This window comes from Chiloscyllium plagiosum, unplaced genomic scaffold, assembly GCF_037043375.1.
Source record: "Chiloscyllium plagiosum isolate Xiang-an unplaced genomic scaffold, Cpla_swu_hap1 HiC_scaffold_4, whole genome shotgun sequence".
NCBI lineage: Eukaryota > Metazoa > Chordata > Chondrichthyes > Orectolobiformes > Hemiscylliidae > Chiloscyllium > Chiloscyllium plagiosum.
The window spans coordinates 108,566,748-108,581,197 of record NW_028270142.1 but is presented as its reverse complement, the minus strand read 5'-3'; the positions used below and the strand labels follow the sequence as shown (position 1 = coordinate 108,581,197).

The 14,450-nt window shown below is 40.6% G+C and overlaps 1 protein-coding gene across 2 annotated transcripts in view; it reads left to right on the top strand.

Annotated features, from left to right (window-relative positions):
- LOC122548964 (SWI/SNF related BAF chromatin remodeling complex subunit C1a) overlaps positions 1–14,450 on the top strand; it is a 223,669-nt gene that overhangs the window by 104,166 nt on the left and 105,053 nt on the right. For both annotated transcript variants that reach the window (XM_043688000.2, XM_043687999.2), the window contains exons 18-20: positions 827–943; positions 9,144–9,203; positions 14,136–14,394. In XM_043688000.2, coding sequence (XP_043543935.1) covers positions 827–943; positions 9,144–9,203; positions 14,136–14,394 — 436 coding nt within the window. The remainder of the gene's footprint in view (positions 1–826; positions 944–9,143; positions 9,204–14,135; positions 14,395–14,450) is intronic.

Genomic DNA, 14,450 nt, shown 5'->3' with positions numbered 1-14,450 from the left:
TCATTTAGGTAGTGCTCCATTAAGTTTAAACACACACAATTTGGAACTGTGTAGCGATTTCTATTGCCTTCTAATCAAATGAGAAAATGAGTTGCAGTTTAGATCAGTATCTGCACAGAATTTCATTTTACTTTGCATTTCTACCAGACACCATTTTTCATCTTTGTTTGAGTTCCTGCGATGGAATCATATTGCAACATGCAGTGAGGTTGTGAAGGTTGGGCTTATTCTCATTGCAGTTTAAAAGAACGAAAGGTGATGTTATGAAGTAAGGAAGATTGGGGGAGCTTGATCGGTAGATACTGAGAACATTCCCTTTCATGGGAAAATCTAGAATACGGGGGCACAGCTGACATGTAACAGTTCTTCTTCTGAAGACAACAATGAAGAAGTTTTGTTTCTTTGAGGATCGTTAGTCTTTGTTACTTGCCAGCAAAAAATTCCAAAGGTGGGGCATTCAAGCATTTTAATGCTGAGTTAAATTCTGAATTCGCAAAGGATTAAAAGGAGACATAAACTGAGGCTGCAACTTAAATCAACCATGATCTGATGAAATGGTGGAGCGAGCTCAATTTGCTGATGAGCCTGCTTCTTTACTCTTGTGCTAATTTGTCTTTCAACCCATCTACTGCATTCCATAGAGTCATGCCTCCCTGATGTTTTTTCCTGTCACACCATTTGCTGAAGCTTGTCCAGTTTTACTCTGTTAATTTAACAGATTTTGGTTTGATCAGAGAAATGAACCAATAAAGTTTTAATTGACTTTGACTGTACAAAGTAACAATTTTTAAAACTATGTTCACTCAAATCTCCGACTCTTGTGTAGATTCCTGCCTCTCAGCAGATGTTGAACTTTCCAGAAAAACCAAAGGACAAACCCGCTGACCTGCAGAATTTCGGCCTGCGTACTGACATGTATACCAAGAAGGGCACCTTAGCAAAAGTAAGTGTTTTGCTTTGGTTAGAAAGGATTAATATTAAATAAAACGTCATTAACCATGAGTAGCCGCTGATATTCTGTGATGGAACTGAAGTCCCTGATAGCTTCTTGAAAAGTTGACAAATTTTGAGAATTTACAAGGTATTTGGTAACAGCAAGAGTGTAACACCAAATTAATTTATTTTCAAGATCAAGAAAGAGGAGAATGGGAAGGAATAGGTTTCTTCTGTGCTATAAAATTCTGTTTGCCTTTGGAGTTGCTGAAGTGGTATCACTTACTGGAAGGTCACAAATTCCACGTGTCTTGAATACGTCTCAATATGTCATTGAGCTTGAGTGCTGTTCACTAAAGGGCAAGATGAGCTTAGAATGTTTGAGGTATTGTGCCCAGGCATTCAAAAACACATATAAATGGCTGACTTGATATTTCTATTCCAATATTTTATAGCGATGGAAAGATGGGTAGGAACAGGGACTGGGATATTGTTGCTATTTCAGAAATGTGGCTGAGGGAGGGACAGAACTGGCAGCTCAATGTTCCAGCGGACAAGATGCTGTCAGAAGGGTCGAAGGGGATTGGCGACCTTGATTAGGAAAAACATCATGGTGGTAATCAGAGAGGAAATTCCCAAAGGATTGTTCAGTGAAGCAAGAACTGAGAAATAAATAAACTTGGACAGGATTGTACTGCAGACAATCTTTTCCCTCGGCCGCCTACCCCCAGCCAGGGAGATAATTCCCGGGATCTGATTCCGTCTCCCATAACATTATGGGAAACTTTGGGAGAAATTGCAGTGCTCCTCGCAGAGATATTTAGATCCATCGACAGCCATAGGTGAGGTGCTGGAAGTCTGTGGAGGGGTCTTGTTCTGCCATGATTGAAGAAGCAACAATGTGGAGGAGCCAGTGTTGGACTGGGGTGGACAAAGTTCAAAATCACATAACACCAGATTATTGTCCAACAGTTTTATTCAAAAGCACTAGCTTTTGGAGCGCTGCACCTTCATAAGGTGGTTGTGGAGTATAAGATCATAAGAAACAGAATTTCCAGCAAAAGATTATAGTGTCATGCAACTGAAATGATATATTGAACAAACCTAGATTGTTAAGTCTTTCATCTTTTTAGAATGGGTTTCAGGTTTTGGTTCATTAATATGTAAATCCCAGGACTACTTGTAAGTCATCTATTCAAGATAACTTGGGGTTATCTTGAGAAGATGAATTAAAAGAAGTTCTGGGATTTACATATTAATGAACCAAAACCTGCAACCCATTCTAAAAAGATGAAAGACTTAACAATCTCGGTTTGTTCAATATATCATTACAGTTGCATGACACTATAATCTTTTGCTGGAAATTCTGTTAATTATGATCGTACACTCCACAACCACCTTATGAAAGAACAGTGCTCCAAAACTGAGTGCTTCCAAATAAGCCTGTTGGACTATGTCCTGGTGTTGATTTTTGACTGATTTGAAGAAAGACTGTGTGGAAAAGCCAGGAATCTGGAGACTAATGAGCCTGATGTCAGTAAGTTGTTGGAGGGTATTCTGAGCAACAGGATCTACATGCATTTGGCAAGGCAAAGACTGATTTGGGATAGCTAGCATGGCTTTGTGTGTGGGAAATTATGTCTCACAAAGTTGAGTGAGATTTTTGAACAAGTGACTAAGAGGTAGCTGAAGGTAGAGCTGTAGATGGCATCAACCTGGGCTTTAATAAGGCCTTCTAGAAGGTTTCATATGGTGGACGAGTTAGTAAAGTTAAATCACATTGGGTCCAGTAAGAACTCAAATGATTGGATACAAAATTGACTTGACAGTAGGAGACAGAGGTATTCATCGCTGGTCACTGGAAGCCTGTGACCAGCGATGTGCCACTAGAATTAGTGCCTGGGTTCACTGTTGTTCATCATTTACGTAAATGATTTGGAGGAGAATATAGGAGGCATGGTTACTAAGTTTGTGAATGTCACCAAAATTGGTTGTATAGTGGACAGTGAAGAAGTTTATCTCTGAGTACAATGGGATCTTGATCATTTGGGTCATTGGACTGAGGGATGGCAGAGAGATAATGTTGATAAAGAGGGGTGCTGCATTTTGTTTAGACGTTTCAGGGCTGGAATTGTATAGTTAGGTCTTGGAGTGTTTTCGAACAAAGAACTAGGGTGAGGGTGCCTAGTATCTTGAAAGTGACATCACAGGTAGGCAAGGTGCTAAAGATGATGTTTGACATTGAGTACAGATTTGGGAAATCCTGTTACGGCTGTATAGACATTGGTAAGGCCACATTTGGAGTACCCATTCGCTAAACAAAAGCTTGACTTTTCAGGAGTTTTGGGTTGAGCAAAATGTAACGGTTGTCTTTTTTTTGGTTTCTGGATGACTCCAAGGTGAAATGGCTCAGTGGAGTTGTCTCTGTCATCAAGCAGGTGTGCTGCCTGCAAATTATGGTTTATCATGGGATCGGAATGTTGCTCAAGGCCAGCATTTATTATCCAAATGAAATTGCTTTTGAGAACCTGGTGAAGTTTAACCTTTTATTCAACTCCTGTCAAGCTCCTCTTTTCTTTTTGTAAGCCTTCTCTGGACCCTCCAATGTCAGCACATCCTTAATTCCTCACTGTATTCCAAATACAGTCTGATGATAGACTTAAACAGCCTCAATAGTACATTTCTGCTGTTGTTTTCGAGCCTCCCGAAATGAATGTTGACGTGGCATTTGTCTTCCAGACTGCCGACTGACCAGCCCTCGTTAACCTTTTTAATGTGCTTCAAATTTCTGGTGCCTCTCCCTGTTTCAAAAATATTCTCTCCCTTTATTCTTCCTACTGAAATGCAGAAGCTCAAACTTCCTCACATTTTATTCCATCTGCCACGTTTTTGCCCAGCCTCTTATGCTCCCAAGCGCTTCTCTAGTCTCTCTGTTTCCTCAACACTAGTTGCCCCTCCACCTATCATTTGTTGCTAACTTTGCAGATGATAGAGTGCCATCAGTTCCTTCATACAGATCACTAATGTCCAACATCAAAAGTTGTGGAACTAACGCAGACTCCATTTGTCACTGGCTGCCATGCTGAAAAACGACCCTATTATCCCTACTCTCTGCCTTCTGCCAGTCAGCCAATCCTCTATCCTTGCCATTAACACCATGAGCTCTTACCTTATTTAGCAGCCTCTTGTGTGGCAACTTGTCAAAGTCCTTTTGGAAATCCAAATTATGTCCATTTGCTCTCCTTTGTCTAATGTATTTGTTACCACCTCAAAGAATTCTAACAGACTTGTTAGATATGATTTCCCTTGATGAAACCATGCCGAAACAGCTCTATTTTATCATGCACTTCCAAGTACTCCACAATCTTATCCTTAATAATGGACTCTTAGAGTCTTAGGAAGAACTGAGCTTAGGTAAACTGGTCTATAGTTTCCTGTTTTCTGTCTCCTTCCCTTAAGCAAGTTACATTAGCTATTTTATAGTCTTCTGGGAGCCTCCCTGATTCCAGTGGTTCCTGCAAGATCACCACCTCTGTCTCTACAATCTCCTCACCTCATGTCTTCAGAACTCGGGTGTAGTCCATCTCGTCTGAGTGATTTATCTGGCTTCAGACTTTTCACTTCCCTGGCATCTTCTCGTTCATGATGGCCACAACATTGACCTCTGCTCTTTCAATCTCTTGAAGGTCTGATATACTGCTCATGTCTTCCACTCTGAAGACTGATGCAAAATAATTGTTCAGTTTTTCTACCATTTCTTGATTCCCGATTTAAGAGTTCTGCAACCTCATTTTCCAGAGGTCCAGTTCTGTTCTAGCTTGTCTCTTAGCTTGGAAAATATCTTAAATAAACTCTTGCATCTTGTATGTTAGTGAGTTTTGTGAAGATTTGTAGCTGAGGTTGAGGTTCCGGATGTAAGTTTGCTCGCTGAGTAAAACCTTCCAGCTGAGTGAGCAAACTTACATCCTTATTGTGTGTTCTAGCTAGCTTACTCTCGCATTTTGTTTTTAAATATATTTTTATCGAAAAAAAGGGGAAAGTTTTTTTGGAATATTTACAGCAGATATGAAACCAAACAATTCAAACCAATATTAAAAAAACAAATCCACTAATATCATAAATAATAACTAAGCTACATAAAGGAATATCTTGACAACAATAATAACAGCTCAACGAATCAAAGCAATAGCCCCTCGATCATCGAGCACATAAGTTTATGTATATTCATATGTTCGTAGTTCCTCCTCTCTGGATGCCAGACTCATTGCATAGATTGGCCATGGCTGTATGAAGGCTCTTATAAGTGTGTCGGACAAATCTGTACCCAGGTACTCCAAAAGGGGCCACCAAATCCTCTAAAATTTCTCACTTTTATGGTGCACCATACTCATCAGAAAGTCCAAGGGGATATGCCCCATGACTAGCTTACACCAGTTCTGGGGGATTTTCCTACACCCGCCCTAATAAAATGTTTTTTCTTGCACAAAAATGAGGATACTGAAAAACCTTTTTTTTGTGTACATCTAATAAAGTGAATTAACAAAGCTAAGAAGAGGAGATACTAGGTCCATCTCTAACTCCATCCCAAGGCATTCTGTATTTTGCCTACCACAGCATTCCAGTGTGCCAGCAGTCTTTGGCAGGACCAAAGACTATGACTAAGTGTGCTCATGCTCATTTTATATTTAGGACACAATGGAGATGCTCTTGCTTAAAATTTTGCAAGGCAGTCTGGGCCAAATGGACCCTGTGGAGAATCTTCAGGCATTCCTTCAGGTGTGGGTCCTCTACGAATCAAGATCCTTTTTGCATTTTCCCAGATATCCTCCCACATTTCAGAAGAGATCCCAGTATCCAGATCCCTCTCCCATACCTTATAGAGCTGTTCGGTCTTGTCCGAGGGACCCCCTCCCAATGGATGATGAGCATTGCTAACAGATAATGTATCCTCAACACATTCTTCTCCATGTCAGACTTAGAAGAATCAATTACGAGTGTGGTCTTTTGTAGTATGAAACTTCTAATTGGAAAGAAACGAAAGAGGTCCCGACTGGGCAATTCATATTTCTGAACCAACTGGTCAATGGACATCAATATGTCCCCTTCGAATAAACACCCAGGCATGACATGCCCCTTCCTACCTATAGTTTAAAACCTGAGTCCATCATCCCTGTCTGAAAGCCCTATGGATGTCAAAAATGATGTTTTAGCAGCATTGCCCTCCATGCCTTTACTGTATTGATGACTATTGGGCTATGGCAATATTCCTTAAGTGTTCTCATTTTGTCTAAGAACAGCAGGCTAATAAGGCACATCTTGCTGAGTTACTTCAATGTCCAACCCAAGTGAGTGAGGGTCCCCTGGACCCAATCACTCACGTAAGATAGCAATGAGCTTAATTGATAGTTTTTGATATCTGGGAGGCCCACTCCTCGCAGTCTGTAAAGTAACAGCAATTTGGTAACAGCCAACAGTGATCCCAGAAAAAAGAACTGAACCAGCCATTCTGTCTTCTAAATATTTGCTTAGTTAAAAAGCAGAGGAAGCATTCACTCAGGATACAACAGGCGGGGCAGAATGTTTATTTTAATGAGGGCTATCTGACCTAATCAAGAAATTGGAAGCACTTCCCATCTCCCAATGTCTGATTTGTTTCTGTCAAATAAATGGACAAAATTGGTTTTAAGTCGCTGATCAAAAGCAGGAGTAATAAATATACCTAAATAGAGAAAGGCCTCCTGTGGCCATCTAAAGGGAACTAAGATCCGTCCTCAGGATCTTCGGAGTCCACCCATGGACCTCGCCTCTGATTTCATAAAGTTGATGTTATAATCAGAGAAGCCACCAAATAAATTGATGCATTGTATCAAGGGTGGCACTGAGACTGTTGGGTTTGATAAGACAAGAATGTCATCCCATCCTATGCGATCACATGTGACTTCGTCTCCATTTCTGGAGCAGTTATATTGGGATCCCTACATATTGTCTCTGCCAGCGGTTTGACCAACAATGTGAAAAGCATTGGTGATCTGTGCTGACTGCCCCTGCCAAAATTGAAGTTGCTTCGCCACACGCCATTGTTGAGGACTGCAGCAAAAGGGTCACTATACAAAACCTTCACCACCTGACAAAGGTCTCGCCCAAGTGAAACTGCTTTAAAGTATAAAAAAGATATGGCCACTCTATACTGTCAAATGCCTTTTCCACATTGAAGGAGATCACTAATCCCTGTACTGATGGCTGTTGACATACTTGGATCATGTTAGGTAACCTACTGAAAATATCTGTCGATCTGCAAACTTTTATGAACCCCATCTGGCCCTCCTTAATGATGGAGGGATACTACAGTTTATAGCTTTAATGCCAGAGTCTTAAATAGGATTTTGAAGTTGGCATTCCGGAGTGAAATGGGCCAAGAGCAAGCACAGTCCTCTGTGGTCTCTTCTTATTTCAAGAAAGAGAAATGTTTGTCGCCCTTAAAGATAGTGGGAGGAGGCCACGACTATGTGAGCCATTGAACATACTAAGTATCGGCCCTGACAACATACTTATAAATTCCTTGTAATACTCACTGGGGAGAACGTCAGGATCCGGGCGCCTGTCCATTCTGGAGCTGTGTCACAGCATCCTGCACCTCTTGCTCCAACAGCATGGTATTAAGGAGAGACTCTTGTTCAGGAGTCACTCCCAGAAGGTCCAAATTCTTCAAAAAAGATTCCATCCTAACTCACTCACCCACCCTCAAAGCTTTCAGATTGGTATAGTTCAGAGTAAAATTTCCAAAATGTTGCATTAATTATTTTAGAATTGTAGGTTAAATTTCCAGTGTCCTCCCTGATCGAAGTAATGGCTTGGGGGGGGGGGGCACTCCTTTTCCTGGCAAGGTACTTGCCTGGCGTATCCCCATCCTCAAACAACCTTTTACTTACAAATGTAAGCTCCCTCTTGGCTGCCTGTGTGAATATGGAGTTCACCCTTAATGTTTTTTTTAGTTATCCTGTGCTGGATTTTAAAGGCTCCCGAATCCTCGTGCTTCCCACTATTTTTCACCATGTTGTGTACTTTCTCTTTTGCTTTTATGATGTCTTTGACTTACCTTGTCATCCACAGTTACCTTGTCCTCAACTTTCTTCTGGCTTGGGATGAACTTCTGCTATGGCTCATGAATTCTCCCTAGAAACTCTTGCCATTGCTGCTCCATCATCTTCTCTGCTTGGTTCCCTTCCAATCAACTCTGGCCAGCTCCCCCCTCATGTCATAATAATTGCCTTTAATTAATTGTAATACCATAAGGTCTGATTCCAGTTTCTCCCTTTCAAACTGCAGGATAAACTCTTAACATATTATGTTCACTGCCCCATCGTGGTTCCTTCACCTTAAGCTCATTAATCAAATCTGCCCCATTACATATCACCTGTACTCTTCTAACAAGTTCAACATCACCTCTTTGCTCTTGTACTCTATGTCCCTATTAATAAAGCGAAAAACACTATGCTTTGTTTCCTGTACTGTGCACCTGTACTGCCACCTTTACTGATCTGTGCACAGGTCCTTGTGCTGTTGCACCCCTTTGACAATTGTCATCCATTTTATATGTTGCCTGTCAATGTTCTTCTGACCAAAGTGCATCACCTGACTTTTGTTTGTATTGAAACTGATCCATCGCTTGTCTGCCCACGCCTCCAACTTGGCAATGCCTGTTTGGATTTCCACACTATTCTTCTTTCAGTTTATATTTGGCACCACCTCTGTTCCATGGAATACTGAAATGTTATGGCCAGTGACTCCACAATTTTTAACCTCGTTTAAATCCCTAAATACATCTTGTCTGGTTCAAATATCTTATTAATTTTAAGTGCCAACAGTTTGTCCAAGACCCCTTCCCTATTAATTTTGAACCCTTCCAGTGATAGTTTTTTTTCCTCTGTCACCATCCTCCTTTTTTGTGAAGACTGATGCAAAATCGACATTTAGCACCTCAGTCATGCTCTCTGCCTCCACCTGTAAGTACCTCATTTGGTCTATGATCAGCCTAACTACTACTTTTAAGCATTCTCTTGCAGCCGATATGCCTGGAGAAGACTGAGATTTCTCTGTCAGCTGCTTAGAAAACAGGAGGAAGCCTAGCAGATGAACAATGTGAAAATTTTGAAAAACAACAACTCTTTTCATTTTTGACGTTTATACTTGTACATGTTTCTGTCTTGCAGCAAAGTAAGGCCAGTGCAGCCAGGGATTGGACAGACCAGGAAACTCTGCTGCTGTTGGAGGTGGGTACTTATCATTCATAACTTTACTCCTGTGGCTTTGCTAAAAGAGTTGGGGAATAGCAGTTAACAAGTACAGCATTAATATAGATTGTGTTTTATTTTGAGCTTTGTGAAGAGATAATCAGAGTAAGTATGTCAATTGTGAACTATTCAGTTATAAAAAGAACATAAGAACTCTGAGCAGGCGTAGGCTGTTCAGCCCCATGAGCCTGCTCTGCCATTCAGTAAGATCCTAGCGGATCTCACTCTTGACTACACTTGCTTGCCTGCTTTCTATAACCCTTCAACCCATTCCTAATTGAAAATCCACCATACTTTTGGGTAATGAATCCCATCGATGCATGATCATTCAGGATAAATAATCTCTCCTCATCTGTTTTAAATCTGCCACCCTTTATCCTAAATCCATGATCTCTCATCCTGGATTGCCTGACACAAGGAAACATCCTCAATTTCTATTTTGTCAATACTCTTGAGTTCCTCATATACTTCAGTTAAATCTTTTCTTGTGCTTCTAAACTGATCAGTTTCTTTTCATAAAATAAACTTTTCACCTCTGGAATCTTGTGAATCTTCTCTGAACCTTCAAAAACAATTATAATCCTTTCTCAGTCATGTGTTTTGTAACCGGTGTTGCTTTGAAATCCTCAGCAAAACAGAAGAACTCGTCAACTACGCTGCACTTCGAGTCAGGTTTTGTAAGTTCAGTTCCAGTTCTCAGTAGACCTGGCACAACACTTCCCTAACCCCCGTGGACTGGTCTGAACCTGTCTCGACACCCGTACTACCACCAGACCTGAACATCCCTGACACCTCCTCTTTCCCACTTGCTGTCCGGCCTGATTTTACCCACCTATCCCCAAGATCACTTACCTTGCCACCAGCTTCCCCCCACCCTACTCCTTTTGGCATCTTGCTTGTTGGCACTCTTCCCTTGCTCATCTGACATTCTCTTGTCCTGACATCCTACTTATCGAGCACCCCACTAATGTGGCATCCTATTCATTGTATCACAGTGGTTGTCAAAGTGGCTGTCACGTTCTTTAAAGTTCAGAATACAGCAACTGATTGATAGGAATGCTATAAGACATCTTCCTTTGCCAGTTCTCTACCAAAAAAGAACGGTTAGATTCAAAGTGTGGCTCTCCATTTCTGAGAAAGAACTGAGCAGAATCTCCTCCATTCTCTCCGTGAGATTTCCAGTTCTTGGAAAATATGACGAAAATTAACTTTGAGCTGAATAAAACCAAAAGCTGCGGATGCTGAAAATCTGAAACAAAAAGAGAAATTGCTATACAAATTCATCGGGTTTGGTAGCATCTCTGTTGAGAGAAAGTAGAGTTAACCTTTTGAATCCATTGATGCTTCTCCAGAACTTTTAGTAGCGAGAGAAAGTTGGTATGTGAGTTGAAGTGGAGGTTGATGAGAAAAAGGAGTGAATGAATGGCTGGAGATGTGTGGTGTAAAATTCCAAGCAGTGGAATGTGGTGAAACGGTTAAAAATTATGTCCCAATACATGTGTGAATCTAACCGGAATGGAGGTGTTGCTTAGTCCCGTGTGAATCTTCTTATCTGTATGTAACCAGAATGGAATGTGTTTTTTAGCCTTGCTCTGCTGTTCACATGAATGTTTATATCTGGAAAAGAATAAAAAGCTGGAAAAGTCTCCAGTTCGGTGAGTCTGCTCCGGGGTTACGTTTAACCGCCGAGCGTGGGTTGTTGGCAACCGCTCTACGAGAACTGCCGGCTCCCAGTTTTTGTAACATGTAGAGTGAGCATAAACCAGACCCGTTGTGCGACACTGCGGGGAATAAAATGCCCATATTCTAGCAGTCTCGCCTCTTGGTCGTTTGTTCTGTGTCAGACTACTCTCCTACGAACCTGACCTTGAGAATTTTTTAAAACAAGATGGAGCCTGGAAAAAGAGAGCTCGACAGTTAAGTGGGCAAACAATGATAGTCTCCCAGGGAGAAAAAAAAGAGTTGACAGTGGGGATCATTAGTAAATGTGCTGAAAACAGCCCAAGTCATGGCACAGCCTATGGTGTAGGGGTAGATGAATGATGTGGAAGGACGTGTTCAGGCTATAAAATTATTGGACTCATCATTTGAGTCCTGAAGGTAACATCGTCTCCAAATGGATAGTGAGATGCTGTTCTTTCAGCTTTCACTTGAGCCTCGTTTAAGCACTGCAGCAGACCCAAGACCATATTGGCCAGGAAGCACATTGCTCCCTCACTGTAAAAAATCAAGTCATCAATAAGCAGCCATTATTTTACCAAGACGCTGACCCTGGAAGTTGTCTTAATAATTTTAAATGTTTCAATTATATCACCTGTTTCTTCATTCGAGGAGACATGTGCCTATTATACTGTCCTCCGGCCATTCCCCTCATCTGAGGAACCAGTCTCCAAAACCTTTTCTTGCCTACCCTGCAGTGCAGGTACATTCTCTCTTTGATAAGGAGACCAAAGCTGCATGTTGTACTCCTGATGTGGCCTCATCAATGCCATATACAATTATAATTAGTCCTCTTCCCTGGATACTTCAGTGCGTCTTTGACAGAATCTAACATATCACGCACCTGTCTTCTTGCTTTATGATTCATACAACGTATTCAGAAGGCACTTGAATGTTGTTGACCTTTATTACAAACCACCTGGAGAAGTAAAGTATAGTAGTTTTGCTACAAGTGTTCAATGTTGGTTGAAACCACACCTCCTTCATACTGTGTGCAATTCTGATCTTCAGAGAAGAAGATTGATGTTGACTCCTTTGATGCAGGGCTTGTCTTGAGAGAAAATGTTGAGAAAGTTAGGTCTAATTTTAGAACAATGAACTGAGTTTATTGAAACAAGGTTCTTGCGGGTTTTTGACATGGTAGGTGCAGGGAGAATGGTTCCTGCAGCTATCTCGAAATGGGGCCCGCAACTTCAGAGTGAACAATTGAATTGCTCATTGAATTTCTGTTGAGAAATTTCCTGCCAAGATATTATTTGTATTTGGGTTTGGGTTATTGAATTTGGGCATGAATATATTCAGATTTTTCATCTGCAAGATAATCCTAAGATTATGGTTTGCTGAATAGCCTCCTGTTCCTCCAACTTTTATGTTTGTATATACGAAGCCCAAGGCCCTTTTTGACTGCAAATATTTCCTCGCCTCAACATTTAAAAATTGTTTTTTATTTTTCTTTCCAACATAATTTCACACTTTTGTCACAATTTATTTCATTTGTCATGATCTTGCACACTCTCTCCCTTCTAGCCTGTGTTTTTCCCTCTGCAGCCTCTTCGTGTCGTCCTCCCCATTCATTTTCCAACCTATGGGAACTTGAATATATAACACATTCTCCTTACCAAGTTATTAGTCTTAATTTCTTAGCCTCAGCTGTTTGCAATCATCCTTGGGGTCTCTCATTGGCAATCTGAAGGTCCTAACCAATGTCCCTTTTTATTCCCACTGTTTTGTATCTGGTAAACAATCCTAAATCTGTGTTACTACGTTTTCCCCTCCCATGAGTTATTTTTGTGTGATCATGTCTTGAGTGACAATTTATCAAATGCTTCTTCAAAATCCAAGTCTGCAACATCGACTCCTATCAGTCTTGCTAGTTTCATCTTTAACAGATTTGGCAAACACCATTTATCTTTTATAGTCTTAGTGAATTTGCTTAATTATACTGTGTTTTTTTATTTGCTGTATAAGTGTAATGCTAACCATCATACTATCATGCAGTACAAAATAGGCCCTTCTACTCATCAAAGATATACTACTATACTTCTCTACCATCAAAAATATACTACTACCTTTGCTACTCTCTCTCTCTTGCACTCGGCCTACAGCCTTGAATGTTATGACATTTGAAGTGCTCAAGGTCAAGATTAGAGTGGTGCTGGAAAAGCACAGCAGGTCAGGCAGCATCTGTGGGGTAGGAAAATTGACGTTTCGGGCAAGAGCCCTTCAGCAGGAATAAGTGTTCATATAAGTACTTTTAATGGTTAAAGTTTCCTGCTTCAACTACCATCTCAGGCAGTGCATTCTAGATAGCTACCACTCTCCTGGGTGAAAACACTTTTCCTCAAATACCCTCTAAACATTGTGTTTCACTTTTTAAAATTATGCTTTTTAAAATTTTAAATTTTCAAACTATAAAATTTTGAATTTATTGATGGTGTGCCAAGTGATATACATTTTTCTTTGCTTTTGTTACTTTTACTTTTACTAACGTCTAATCCTTGGACAAGATTCTGATATGTTAATGAATTACAGAAATTCTGTGTCAATGAACCCACTATCTCTTTAGTTACACTACGTTTGGAAACCAAATGAAGTTCATCAGAGTGAGGTTATATGTGTCACTCCTTTGTCCTATCAAAGCTGCCACAGACATGATGCACTAAATTAATTGTTTTCTGTGTGGAATTATTCAATGGCTTTGCAACAGAGGAAAATTGCATGAGTTTAGCATGCTTATTGATTGTACAGTTGTTGTTTCTTGAATTACCAGTGAAACTTTACAAACTGGATGTTGGTGTGAAGAAGTTACTTGATGTGAAGATACTCCAGTGGGCAAGCATCAGCTTAAGAGTACTCCAGTTATCTTTGGTAGAAGAAAAGTGAGCTTTATTGGTGTTTGAGCGTGCACCTGCTGGCTGAAATTTGAAGAGAAAAATATACCAACTATTAATGTTTATCAACTTTACACATCAACAAGTCTGAGGAAGAAATTGTCCTTTACTACTTAAAAATCCAATTTGATTGGATAACTGGAGGAGTATGAAACTGAGTGATTTCAGTTTCTGGTTTTGGCTGCATGAACTCCATCGAGTCATGCCTTGAACTTTTCTAAGTTCTCCATTAACTGCAAATATATTTTGTAAATGCTATTGACTTTTATAAAACCAAAACTCACTTAATCTTGCTTTTTAGGCTCTGGAAATGTACAAAGATGACTGGAATAAAGTATCCGAGCATGTTGGCAGCCGTACACAAGACGAGTGTATTTTGAATTTCCTGCGACTGCCCATTGAAGATCCTTACTTGGAAGACACCGACTCCTCCCTTGGCCCTCTGGCCTTCCAACCTGTTCCTTTCAGCCAGTCTGGGAATCCTGTCATGAGCACAGTGGCATTCCTGGCCTCCGTTGTGGATCCTCGAGTAGCTGCAGCAGCTGCCAAGGCTGCTTTAGGTAAGTAATATCTAGAATTTGCCTTTGCAATCTGTTAGATTCATGTAAGTCTTAAA